The sequence below is a fragment of the Genypterus blacodes genome, unplaced genomic scaffold (assembly GCF_046128005.1).
Source record: "Genypterus blacodes isolate CSIRO-AG114 ecotype Tasmania unplaced genomic scaffold, CSIRO-AGI_Gbla_v1 ptg000037l_1, whole genome shotgun sequence".
Lineage (NCBI taxonomy): Eukaryota > Metazoa > Chordata > Actinopteri > Ophidiiformes > Ophidiidae > Genypterus > Genypterus blacodes.
Genome location: NW_027466850.1, coordinates 3,336,553 through 3,349,400, shown reverse-complemented (window position 1 = coordinate 3,349,400; position 12,848 = coordinate 3,336,553). Strand labels below are relative to the sequence as shown.

Here is a 12,848-nt window from a genome sequence, read left to right as displayed (position 1 = left end):
AAAAACCTACAGAAGTAAACAGAAGAAAAACGTTGTGATTGCTGGAAGAGTGAACGTACTATGGTGTATAATATAAAGTTAAAACCAAGCACAAACTAAAGAAACTGGTTTGGTATTTCCCCGTTTTCTATTAATTTTAAGGCGGAACTATGTGTAGCCGATATATTTTCCGGTGGGAACGTTTAAGCGGAACACAGGGGTCGCGCTTTCGGCGGTGGTTGAAGTGAAACATGCCTAAGTAAGTACAAACGTTAATGCTGTTATGTTAAATATTCCTAACTTATGTAGATCAACAGAGTTAACTGCAACCAATGTTTATAAGTAATCAAAGGTGATGAGGTTTGACTCTAAACTTAAGAAACACACCCGTTGTGTTCGAATGAACGCCGGCACCATGCAATGGCTGTGTCTAATTGCTGGAGCGTGCACCAAATGAGCTTTCCTCCTCATGGTATTGCGGTATATAATTATTCTGCCCAGATATTAAGATCACGCCTTGTTTGTGTGTCTTTACGGGGTCGGATTATGTGAAACAATAATGTCTCCTGCTGTGTATTAGTCGTAGCGTTGGTTCCTTATGTGACCGTGTATTGTTCAATGGCGAGGTTTAGTTGGATAACCACCCGCGGACAGAAGAAAGGCTCGGTCATTATTATTACTATTCTAACATGTGCTCACGTTACTCTAGTGGTTCGTGATATCGATCCGAGTTTGAATTTTCCCTCCCTCCCTCACCGAACACGGGTTTCACAAATGAGAAACACGCGGGCCTGGCTAATATGTGGCGAAGCGAGCGTTCCCTCCAAGCTTTATCCACCCCAATGCCACCTTCAGTCTCGTTTGTTAGAAGTAAACGTTTAAAGCCTAATTTTGTTTAAATATGCTGTATGGAATGTCCTGTGATCACTAAAGTTTACACCCTGAGACCTTCATGTTGTCAGCTGGATCGTCTGATTCCCACATACATGATGAACATCACAATAAAATAAGTCATTCAAGTCAAGTAAGACATTTAGTAACATTGACCTTCTGACAGCCTATATTCAAATGTCGCTGTAGTCCTATATTGACACCAAGGAGAGCATTGAAGTAGAATATAGTAATATAAACCACATGTTGTAATATTTGCCTCAATTTCTACTTATTGGACTGTTGTAGCCATATTCCACCTGACTGTATGGTGCTGCTATACAACTTAAACATATTTACAAAGCAGACCAAGATATATATTTCATCATTGAAGTTAAGAAGTTGTAGGCCTATCTCATACCTCAGCGTTGGTAGTAATCAATCTTTAAATACAAAGTTTAAGGCCCTATGTGATGGAGTTATTGTGTGTGTGTGTCAAGTAACCTAACCGTATTATTCCATCTTAACCTTTCCCCAGGTTTTACTGTGACTACTGTGACACCTACCTTACACATGATTCGGTAAGATTTGTTGATGATTCACATCATTTGCAAAGCCAGATATTTTGGAAAGCATAAGCAGAACTTGGTGTGTTGTGCCCTTTTTTTTTTTTTTTTTTTTTTTTTTTTTATATAAAAGAAGGCCCTTCTTTCTCTGTTTCTGTTTTAGCCGTCTGTGAGGAAGACGCACTGCAGTGGACGAAAACACAAGGAAAATGTGAAAGATTACTACCAGAAATGGATGGAGGAGCAAGCTCAGAGCCTGATCGATAAAACAAGTATGCACATAACTGTCTTAGTACTTTATGATAAAACAGCAAGCGGTTTATAGTTCAGTGTGTCTAAACTGCTGTGTTGATCACCTGAAAACACCATCAATGCTTTGTTGCGAGACCGTGGGATACGTTCAATTAGTTTAAACACAACTTTCCCTCTGATAGTTGCTTGTTCAGCAGTGGTTTTCCTTGGCTCTACTTGTGTTTTCATGCTGTGGCATTTGGTTTCGTGTAGACAGTGTAGGAAAAATTGGACGATGAAAGTGCCAAACACCCAGCAGCAGATCAGTGTGTGTGTGTGTGTGTGTGTGGATCGATGAGAGGCGAGAAAATAAAGTATCTCATGGTAAAACACGTTGTAGTTTCAAGATGCAGTGGCTTGAATGGCAGAATGATCAGAAGCCTCACAATGGATAGATGATAGAAACTGACACATAGCTTTTGATTTGAACTGGAATGCTCGTGGGAGAATGAAGCTAAATTGAAAGGCACTGCCTTGTGTCTGTTGAATGTCAGAGCTCCTCCAACACGATACAGACCCTGAGAGTGGAACAAACAGCCAGCTGAGAAGTGAAGCCTCATTCACCGCTACAGAAAGAGCTTAATTGAAGGCTGTGTTAGAAAATATTAGGTTATAAGGTTCCTTTTAAGACGCCTCCATATTGAACTTAACCATACTGCTTACCCAGCAAGTGGGAAACACAGATTGAGTCTCATGTGATGAATCTTTCTGTCACGATGTGTGTTTAATGTTTTGCCTCTCCAACAGCGGCTGCGTTTCAACAGGGAAAGATTCCTCCCACACCGTTTCCCGGTGGTCCACCCCCAGGTGAGTCCATCTTACAGTAATTATAGACCATAACACAGCTCTTCATTATTTCAGCATTTTCCCATGTCCAGTTCCAATGTCAGCTTTTTGAATGGTTAACTCTTTGTGGAACAGGTGGACCTCCTCGCCCAGGCATGCTACCAACGCCTCCTATGGGTGGGCCTCCAATGATGCCCATGATGGGACCTCCTCCTCATGGAATGATACCTGGTGGACCAGGTAAGAAACTCCTTTTGATAGGATACTAAAAATATATCCCATAATACATCCCTACGTTCAGGAAGTTCTCCTAGCAGTTTCTCCTTCAGACAGTTTCAGCTCTGTCTCCCTACTTAATTGGCTGCACCTGTTGTTAGTAAACAATTGACAGCTCTAAATGATTTGAGCTTTAGCTGTCACTCGCACTGCTTGTAACGTCTTCATTCATTCAGGTACAGAAACCAGACATTTTTCAGGTCTTCACACAATCTTCAATCTTTCAAGCACTTCTTCAGCATTCAGCAAAACTTCCGCAGTTGCAATTGCAGTGCATTTTCTTCTGGAAACGCATTCGTTTTTATTTAGTAAAATGCGTCAACATATCACCAGTTTAAAGTCCATTCGGCTTTGTTGTGCGTGTGATGCTGTCATGAAGCAATATATTCACTGTCACGTTTAGGAGGCATGCGGCCGCCAATGGGAGGACCCATGCAGATGATGCCTGGACCGCCACATATGATGCGACATCCACGACCCATGATGATGCCAGTCAGGCCTGGCATGATGAGACCAGACAGATAAGACTGAGTGGAGCTTTCTTGTGTTTTTGTTTTTTGCCATGAACATGTGACTTTTAAAATTCTTAACCCCCAGGTCTATGGTGCAGTTATGCCATTTGTTTTATCCTTTTATTTTCTGATTGAAGCTCAGTATTTATTGCTGTTCAGCTCATCGAAAGATATTTCTGATTCCCCGTTGGTAAGTCTTTTTTGTTTAGACATAAGTGTTCAGATTGGAACGTCTCGTATCCGACGGACTCAGCAAGACGTGTTCAGCAAGCACATCTGGAATGCTGTTTCATTTGAGAACTTTTGTAATTACATTTTTACCTTTTTACTTTCAGTTCTACATCAAGTTTTGTTGTATTTCAATGCATTGCATTTTGGAAATAAAAGTGATTTAATCCTGACATTTTAATTATTGTATTGATTAAAACCTAAAGGTTTCAGGGAATATTGTTCTAGAACATTTGCATTGATTAGCTTGCTCAAATGGCCAAGAGAAAGAGAAACTGCAGATCTTCAGAATTGAGTTCTACCTCTAACTCTTTTTTACAATGAAGAATTCAGAACGTTTACTGTCTTCATTTTGCAGCTTCTACATAAGGATGTTTTGCTGCTATTGATACTTAATTTGCTTTTGAAGTATTTACCTCATTCGTCTAGCTGGAATGGAAATGCTGTGTTTGGTGTCTGGTTACAATGATCTGCTATCATTTTAAAAACTGTCAACAGATGGAGCTAGAGAGTCATTAAGCTTCGTGATTAGAACACCAAGACACTTAGGCTGTCTTTGTATCGCCCACTACCCTAGGACATATTTGTAGCTTTATGGTTGAAGAATTCACAGGTCACTTATTTAAAAAATGCATTTTGTGATTTCCATATACATCATGTTGCATATGCCTGTTTTTATTCAGATGCTTGCTTACAGGGAAAGCACTGCAAAAGACTTGCGGGGCTTTATGCCACAGTAGATACGTTTTGGTAGCTGTCAGTCATGTATATTGGAAATTGTCATCTTCAAAAGAGTTTATATGCAATCTGATGGCCACTCGGAGGCACAGCTTCCATTAAATGTAGTTAAACATCCACTCTCCACATCAGTAAGACAGGAATAAAACCATGTTAATGCATTTTATGCACATGTGTCAGCTGAAATCAGAAGAGTCCTTTATGAATATTCAATCTTGCCATGAAGTGGAGTGCTGCCCTAAAGGGAACCGAGTGGAGTGGGAGGATGTGTTCATGATTATAGTTTAGGAGTTGGGCGAATGTGCCACGATGATTACAAGAATCATAATAAAGTTTGCGGCAAGAAAACCTTTGATACACAGCAATAATTAGACTCAGACAGAATTTGAGCTTCTTTTAAATATGCATTGTTCATTTAAAAGCGTCTTCCACTTGTTTACAGATATTATTAACAGCAGCATAGGAAGTGATCTGCAAGAGGAAAAGCTTACCTTTCTGATATTGCTCTCACACAAGCAAGTGAATGCATTAATGTCCCTACACTCAGCCCTGACAGGAGAGGCACTCAGAAAGAAAGCTCCTCTCTGCAGACTCCAGACCCATCAACCCAGAGAAGAGCAGAAAAGAAGCATAAGGAGGTAAGATGATCGATCAGCTATCGATACCAAACGGATTGAGCGCCACTGCAAGCTCACCAGACCCAATGTATATAATCTATATTCATGCTGAAGCCCTTTTCTTTACTCTAAGCATGCATTTGGCATTCTTGACGCTGAACCATCTTGCATTGCAACACAGGAATTCATCAAGGTTTCAAGATTGTATGCATGTCTGTTATTGAGAGCTGAAAGTGTTATGATCCACATTGAATGTCACCACTGAAACAAGACGAAGGAGAGAGTACTGGAATCAATAAGACAACACTTCACCCAAGCTTGATTTTCATCTGATGAATGTTTTGATTGAACTTTCCACTTTTCCAGTTTGGACAACTACTAAGATGAGCTGAACCAAAATGCAAATCCCAAACCTCAAGCAGCTTTGATTTAATCAGAGTTAAAGCGCATTACGTGTTTAATTTAAATTCCCTCCAACAAGTCGGACTGTGTCTACATTTACCAGGCCAGTTCTTCTCTCATTTAGTCATTTTCGCCAGCTTCTTGCTCGATAGCAGCAAATTCCACCAAATTGTTAAATAATTTCCTCGTGTGTTCTGTCTTTTCTCAGTGTGGCTGAGTGGAAAATGATAATTGCCAAACTGCCAATCCTCTACAGCCAATTGGCTCATAATTGCATGAAGACCTTGATGATGCTTGTGGCAGGCCAGGATGATTGCACAGTGAGCTATTGATTACCAAAGGAAGTGAGAGTAAGCATTCAGCTCAGCATGAATAGACAAAGATTTTGGCAGACCCCTTCAGTTCCCCCTGCCTCTCCTTTTCCTCCTCCCCTTTGTCTCTCCCCATTTTCAACCTCCTCTAGTCTTCCATCTCACATCGTTCCCTCTGCTGCACAGCTTCCAATACAACTCTGTAATTTAATCCATTTAGTCATGGCTCCGGATCAATATCCATTTCCTTGGCCTTGGGGAGTACCACTGGAATCTTATAGTTTCACACAGTGTCTGAGTTGGCCGGCAGCAGCTCCCATGGGCCTGTGGGCTGATAAAGATGTGGTGTAAAACAATGTGAGAAGACTGAAAGCAAAGCTAACATCGAATCCCTCAATAATACGCTGACAAAGTAACCGCAGTTGTGTTAGTGGACACCGTGGATAACGGGGACAAAAAGCAAATGACACGTTGGGATTTCATGAACAAAATGCATCAATGTGTTACTTGGTTTAATTGTGAACAGGCACAATGTGAACATATATAATGAAGTTTATTAAATCACATGTGGCTAATGGAAAGTGAAATCAGTTGTGTGGAGGCCTTAGTGCTTGTGAAAGGGCAGCACAGAGGACAATAGGTCACATAGCCTGCAAGATGGTGGTGGGAAGATGGATGGAAGAGGAGCAATAAAGAAACCAGGTGAGCCATCAATAGTTAATGTAGAGATGTAACAGGTAGAAGAGAAGGTTCCAGCCGAGCAGAGGGCAGGAACAACAGGACACTGGTAAGTGAAGATGGGAGTCCGTTCTGCGGGAGGATGGTGAGGGAAATGTTTTCCTTTACCTACTCGAATTTATGCTCGAAGCTTCTTTTACTAAATATAAAATGGTATGCACATATTTAGACACATACATTTAAACATACTTTGTGCTTTTACTGAGATGTTGGATTACAGGGCCCGACCAGTTAGCAAATGAATGCCATCTGATGTGATTTATTTAAAGATAATTTGATTAATGGGTCATGAAAGTGCCCAGATGGAATTATTCCATCTGCCACAGTGATTGATTTATTATCAGCACAGTGTTGCATCCTGGGGTGGCAGATAGAGGAGAAGTTGGAGGCATTCATGAAAAAGGTCAGCGGTTTCATCATTACAAACAGACCACACATTCTACCTAAGTGTCCTTGAGCAAGATGACTGTGCTGATCATGCTATTGCCCCCAAGTATCAGCAGCATTAGCATCATCTAAATGCCCAAACAACAACTAGTCACAGGGTGCTACTGGCTACATGTAATGAGTGTACAAAGCACTGTTAGCTTCAGTGAGCTGCTCAGTGTTCAGCCTTTGGCGCTGTGGCACTGACCAGCTCAACACTTTGTGAGCAATGGCGGTAATTCTCCTTCACATGCTCCGCTCTGGGAAATTGCATTTTAGACATCCATTGTCAACATTTGCCTGAAATTACAAAAAATACTACTATGTGTATTATGTAGGCCAATGGGAAGTTAGGTAAAATCTAGTTTGACTCCATTGTGGTCATTTTCAGAAAGTTAGTGATGAATACTCTTCAGGAAGGCTAAAATGTGTTTTATAGTTCAAGTTTACCAAATCAAGGCACAAAGGAAGCTACAAATGCAGTTGCTGCTTCCTTTTCAACCAGCATTTCCTCCATTGACTGGGTTCAGTCAGCATCGGGCAGCATCATGCTTCCGAGAAAGAAGTGCGTCTGGGTGTAGTTTCCTTACAAGCTTCAAAATGATGGTGAGTGTGCAAGCGTAGTTCATATTTTGGCTGAGAGAATGTTGTAACTCCATGTCAAAGCTTAAATGCCCTGCTGCTGTTGGCTGTTGTGATGGTGCCTGGGCAGCTTCTGTCAGATTCTTGGCTAGGATGTTGTGAAATATCATGTTCAAACAACTTCCATCGCTGTTTGTTTGGAAGTTGGTGTGTATGTGTTGTCATAGTGTGTGTAAAAAGAGGTGGTTCTTAACAGGTTATTTACAACAGAACTACAGCAGGTATAAGCTTGTCCCGTGTGTTTATAGCATTGTTCTGCTCATTTTGAAAGTGTTGTTTTCATGTCAGAGTGGGCCAATTGTGTTAATGATCTGATTGGCTGGTCTAAAACAGAACAGTCCCACCTGGTGGCGCCGCTGCCTGAACAGGTTGCAGGTTTAACTGCAGTGGTGATCTGATTTAATGCCAAACTGTAGAAAAATGTAGTCACAAAGTCCCCAGTGTTTAATAAGACTTACAATGTGAAATCTAGCTCCAACCAGAATGGAAATAATTTATGTTATTTACATCTATATTTTATATGTAAATTTTATTGCAAACATAGGTAGATAGGTAGGTAGGCAGGTTCAAAGGCAACACTTAACATGAATATTTCTGAATTTAATCAAATTGAACTGAAGATAATCCAACTCTGCCCTTAGTGACCAAGTTGTAAAGGTTCCAAACAACAAAAATGTGTGTTTATCACACAATATCTGCACTGCTGAGAGTAATATGCAGTTCAAATTTGTATTCATCCAATACAACATTTAAAAACACAATCCTGTAAATGAATATTGATGGAAAGTATTTCCTTAATGAAGTTATTTTACTAGACATATCCAATGTCATTGTGGTTAATACTTAGCCAGCTACTTTGAATATAAACACTCTATAACTCTGGCATAATAATCTGCTGATAAGATGAATGAAGTACAGATAGGCTATAATAATGAGATTTGTTCATTACATTTGAAGTGTTTGTGTTTCCCTAATACATAAAGTACACATTTAGGAGACCTTGATACATTTGAATATATTTTGACCTCTAATGTTGAATTTCTTCTTCATTGGTGCCCCTGGCACATGGACCATGTGTTTTCACACAAACTCTTATTATGTGTTTTTTTTTCATGCAACACATTTTTTTTTTTATTCCCACAAATCTTTGCTACTCATGTGATCTCTGTAGAGTTTGAGCTGAATCATTCACTGTTTATCTCATTCAATACCACACTGCCTTTCTGTTTTGGTTCTGTTCTAAAACAAATGTTTTGTTTTGATGTGTTAAAAAATTCACTTTGACATCCGGTGAAAAGATTATTTTAGTATTTTTTCTTTTTTTTTCCATTTTGGTGCTCCCCCCTTACATTCTGTACTCACTGCCAAACCCGGAGGGATTTCTGTTTTATCTGTCAGTGGTCATTGTCATCACAACATTCTCAAATGTAAGACATGGATCTGTGCCTGTTGTTTTGTGGTGCATGACTATAACACAGGACTCTTCATAGGCATACATACTGTACATACACACACACACACACACACATATGCATGCACATAAACACACTGCAAAAGGATCACATCATTTACTATACTTTCATACTTTTCACTGTCTGTTTGCTTAATCTGATTTTATTGTGTTATTACTGCTTTCATGTTGTATTGTTTGTTTCACCCTTGAACAGCACAGACACACACACATCCTATATGGTAAATCATGCAAAATTTGCCTTGTTTCTGTTCCTGCATATAAATGAAAGGAGCATAGTATGGAGTGATGGTCTACTTTGATTCGAAATCTTTCCAGCATACTAACATTATCTGTTAAATGGATCTTCTTTCTTATTTGGCCTGCGGTGATTATAATGGCACACGATGCCATGAAGTTTCACAGAAAACCATAATCCATCCGTCATCACTGTAAGACAGGAGATATTTTCCTTTGAAGTACTGTAGGCAGTGTAAATACTGTAATAACATTTGTGATATGTGAGTTTTTAAACCGAGAGGTGGCATTTGAAGGCATGCTGAGCAGAGATCCTGTGACCACACAGGTTTAAAGGTTTTAAAGGTTCCTTCGCAATTTGTTGATTTGTTCTTCTGGTCTACTGGGACCTTCCAGTAAAGCCAATGGAATCATTACTTTCAAATTTAGTAGAATATTTCCATCTCTCTTTGATACAATAACAAGTAAGATACCACTAGATGGTTCCACATCAAGAAGGAATGGCCAGATTCCTTCAAGGTGGGGATCTTCATGTAGTTGCTCTTTACATACCCTACAGATGCTCTTGATAAGAAAGTGTTTGAGGAAATTAACAGTTTTTCCAATGAGATAACCAACAAAACCCTGTTTGATCATCAGAAAAGATAGTATCAGTGCCCTCCGGTCTCTCTCTCTCTCTCTCTCTCTCTCTCTCTCTCTCTCTCTCTCTCTCTCTCTCTCTCTCTCTCTCTCTCTCTCTCTCTCTCTCTCTCTCTCTCTCAGCACAGATAAACACTGATGGATATCCAGCATTATCTCCATTCAGCCATGCACTCCTGCCCTCACGTGTCCCTGCTGAGAGATCAGCTCTCTTCGTGTCTGTTGCAAAGCTTTCACACGAGCTGCATCATTCAGAGCCGCTAACAGCAGATCACTCGCTGTTGCCGCTACTACATGATTTACTTCCTCCCTAACTATAAAGTTAACTTCACAAGGAACGCACGGTATTCCAAAGCAGTCGCAATTCTGTAAATCTAGTGAGGAAACGTCAATTAAAGATTTGAATAATCCACTGTGTTGGATCACCCTTTTATAAAAAATTCAGATCAGTTAGAGATCATTTAAATTCTGTTTGTTGGCTACTGGAGGTGTCCAGAGTAGGACCAACATTGTTCCATCAACCAGCTCTTTGCTTGCATTCCTACCTTCGCTTCAAGTACAGTCAAGATTGAGAGCAAGTCACGCAACATTTGTTTGAAATACTCAGCTGTCTTTTTCCAAAATGTTTACAAATGTTCTAAAACCGTATTGTTGCTGGTCTCTATCTCTTTGATTTGGCTGTGGGAAGCTTGCATCTAACCCATCTTGTGGGCTCCACCACACCGTCTGTGTTTGTAGGTGAAATAGTAGACATGGCCTTGGGAAGAACACAGGAAATATGTGGTCCAGATCCAGGGTTAGATACATGAATTGCATAATACAAGGAGATATTTTTCTACAATCAGTTTCTCCAAAGGTAATGTGCCAACATTTGCAAATGTATCCCATGATAGACTATCATGGGATAGTCCTTGTAGTTGAATTCCCACATTGCTGTGACAATGATAGCAGTGTCCCTGCTGCCTCAGGGAAAAGATGACCTCAGAGGTTAGCGTCTGAACATCCTTGTCCGTGACTCTTGGGTTAACGTCCTCTACAAGCCCCAGGAGAGAGACACTCGCTAAATGAAGTGCAATAAAAAAAATCGGACAAAGTAGCCCTGAGTGTCATTTGGGTCTGTAGATTCTCAGGCATGCAGGAAAGTGTACATTCCACTTTGTTCGTATAGCAGCCCATCTAAATGTAATAGCACACTCAATCAGGTCTTTACCCTGTGGGCTCTTTCATCGTACCTGTAACATGGGCTGATCAGGTAATAAATCCAGAGCTAGAGCAACAAGAGAAATGGGTTCAGAAGTTTTACAACTAAAAATACGTATGGTGGTCTAGATGTGTTAAACCAAACCTCAAAGGACATCACAGCTTGTACACACAGACAACAGTTTAACAACACTACACACAGCAAAGGGCTACAACGCAACTGGTTAGCTCTATGTTAGCAATAATGTTAAAGAAATACTAACAACAAAACTTTGAATATTCCTCTCGAAATTCTGATTCGTCAACTTAGCAAAGCCATCTTGTTTTCTCCCTGTTAGACTTGTTTCTAGCCAGCTGTAGTTGACAAGAAGGGAGTCTCATAATCTATCGTAAGTGATGATTGAACCAATCGATACCCCTGAATGAGAATCATCTTAAAACAACCCTGAGACTGTGTGTATTTACAGTACGTGCTGTCATTCAGTGTCTCCACACTGTGTATGTGTTTGTTAAAGGAGTGTGTTTATGAGTCACCACAGTCTTTACCCTGAGGCTCAGCAGTCAGCCAGCTGAGGGAGCAGATGCACGCCTTATTTTAGTCTCTAATACGCAGGGAAGACATCATCACCCTGAAACATGTGTTCTACAAGCTCTGTTGTTAAAAATAGTAGCATGGACGTTGAGTCCTTGAACGTTTTATCCGTGTCATAATTGAAAATTGGATGTGCTTTATTAGACGTGGCGTTCTCAAAATCGTCAGCTAAGCAACGTGTGGCTGGCAAGCGACATGACGTTATCTTTTGTGTCATGTTCATGCCAGAGCTGCCCATAGGGAAGAGGTGAGCATGCAAGCAACGTGGCTGATTGAGGTCACAGAAGAGCACTGAGCACAGCTACGGCTGCCTATGAATACTAAGGAAGGCTGAGAAAAGCCTTTTGTCCCTTTGAGGAGAGTCATGAATATCTTTTACAGCACTCGAGAGTTCATTCGCTTAACTGGCCTTATTTAAGTGATTTGACATAATTCCATTATACCATCCAGTCAAAGAATACAATTAAACACTTTGAAATGACATTTTATCTTGGTACACGATATCAGCAAGCCTGTTCCTTCAACTTTATCACAGAAAAATAGAGAAGAAAAATGAATGTAACCCAATTATTCTGGCATCACGGTCAATGTTTCATAAGTCACCACTTTGGCCTGGTTTGGATTATAAAATATGCCTGTGTGACTTTCAGAGATATGGCTCCTGCGGAAGAGGAAAAATGTGGAGAAGCATTAAGAAAAACTAAATCATCAACCATGCATTGATTATAGTGAATGAATGGATGAACATTTAAATATATGGTGGGTGTACTGCAGATCGTTACTTCCCACTGCCAGCAAGAAAATGAACTTTAAATGGACTCTTGAATGCTTGTTTCCATGAAATGTTTCTAATTATGACTACATTATCCAACAATATGTAAGGGTTTACTTGTGCAATTGTCCTAATATCAAAAATAATTCTACGGAAGCATAAAAATTAATGATTCCTGACACAAAATTAATACCATTGTAGGTATCTCATACATATTAATTAAATTCCCCAAAGTGTTTCATCTGAAACAATGTTGTACCTCCAATGTTAGTGAATTTAAGAAACACAATTTGGATAACTTCCTTTTTATAACTTATTCTATTGAATAAGACATAAAATAAGTCTTTTGAAAACATTAATAGATTATCTCATGCAATGAAAGCCTCAGCAGTCCTTACAATAACACATCTAAGACCAAGCCAGACTCCATTCACACACACACACACACACACACACACACACACACACACACACACACACACACACAAACACACCGTAAAGAGGAAGAGGAATCCCGTCTCTCCCTCCTTTAAAATGGAACAGCCACCGAGTGTG

At 40.0% G+C, this 12,848-nt stretch overlaps 1 protein-coding gene across 1 annotated transcript; it reads left to right on the top strand.

The window, feature by feature from the left end:
• The first annotated feature begins 152 nt into the window (after positions 1–152).
• Positions 153–3,681, top strand: snrpc (small nuclear ribonucleoprotein polypeptide C). Its single transcript, XM_076147077.1, has 6 exons — positions 153–238; positions 1,388–1,430; positions 1,579–1,687; positions 2,454–2,513; positions 2,628–2,732; positions 3,172–3,681. The coding sequence occupies exons 1-6, from the start codon at positions 231–233 to the stop codon at positions 3,291–3,293; spliced, it is 447 nt and encodes a 148-aa protein (XP_076003192.1). The 5' UTR covers positions 153–230; the 3' UTR covers positions 3,294–3,681.
• Positions 3,682–12,848: the final 9,167 nt, after the last annotated feature.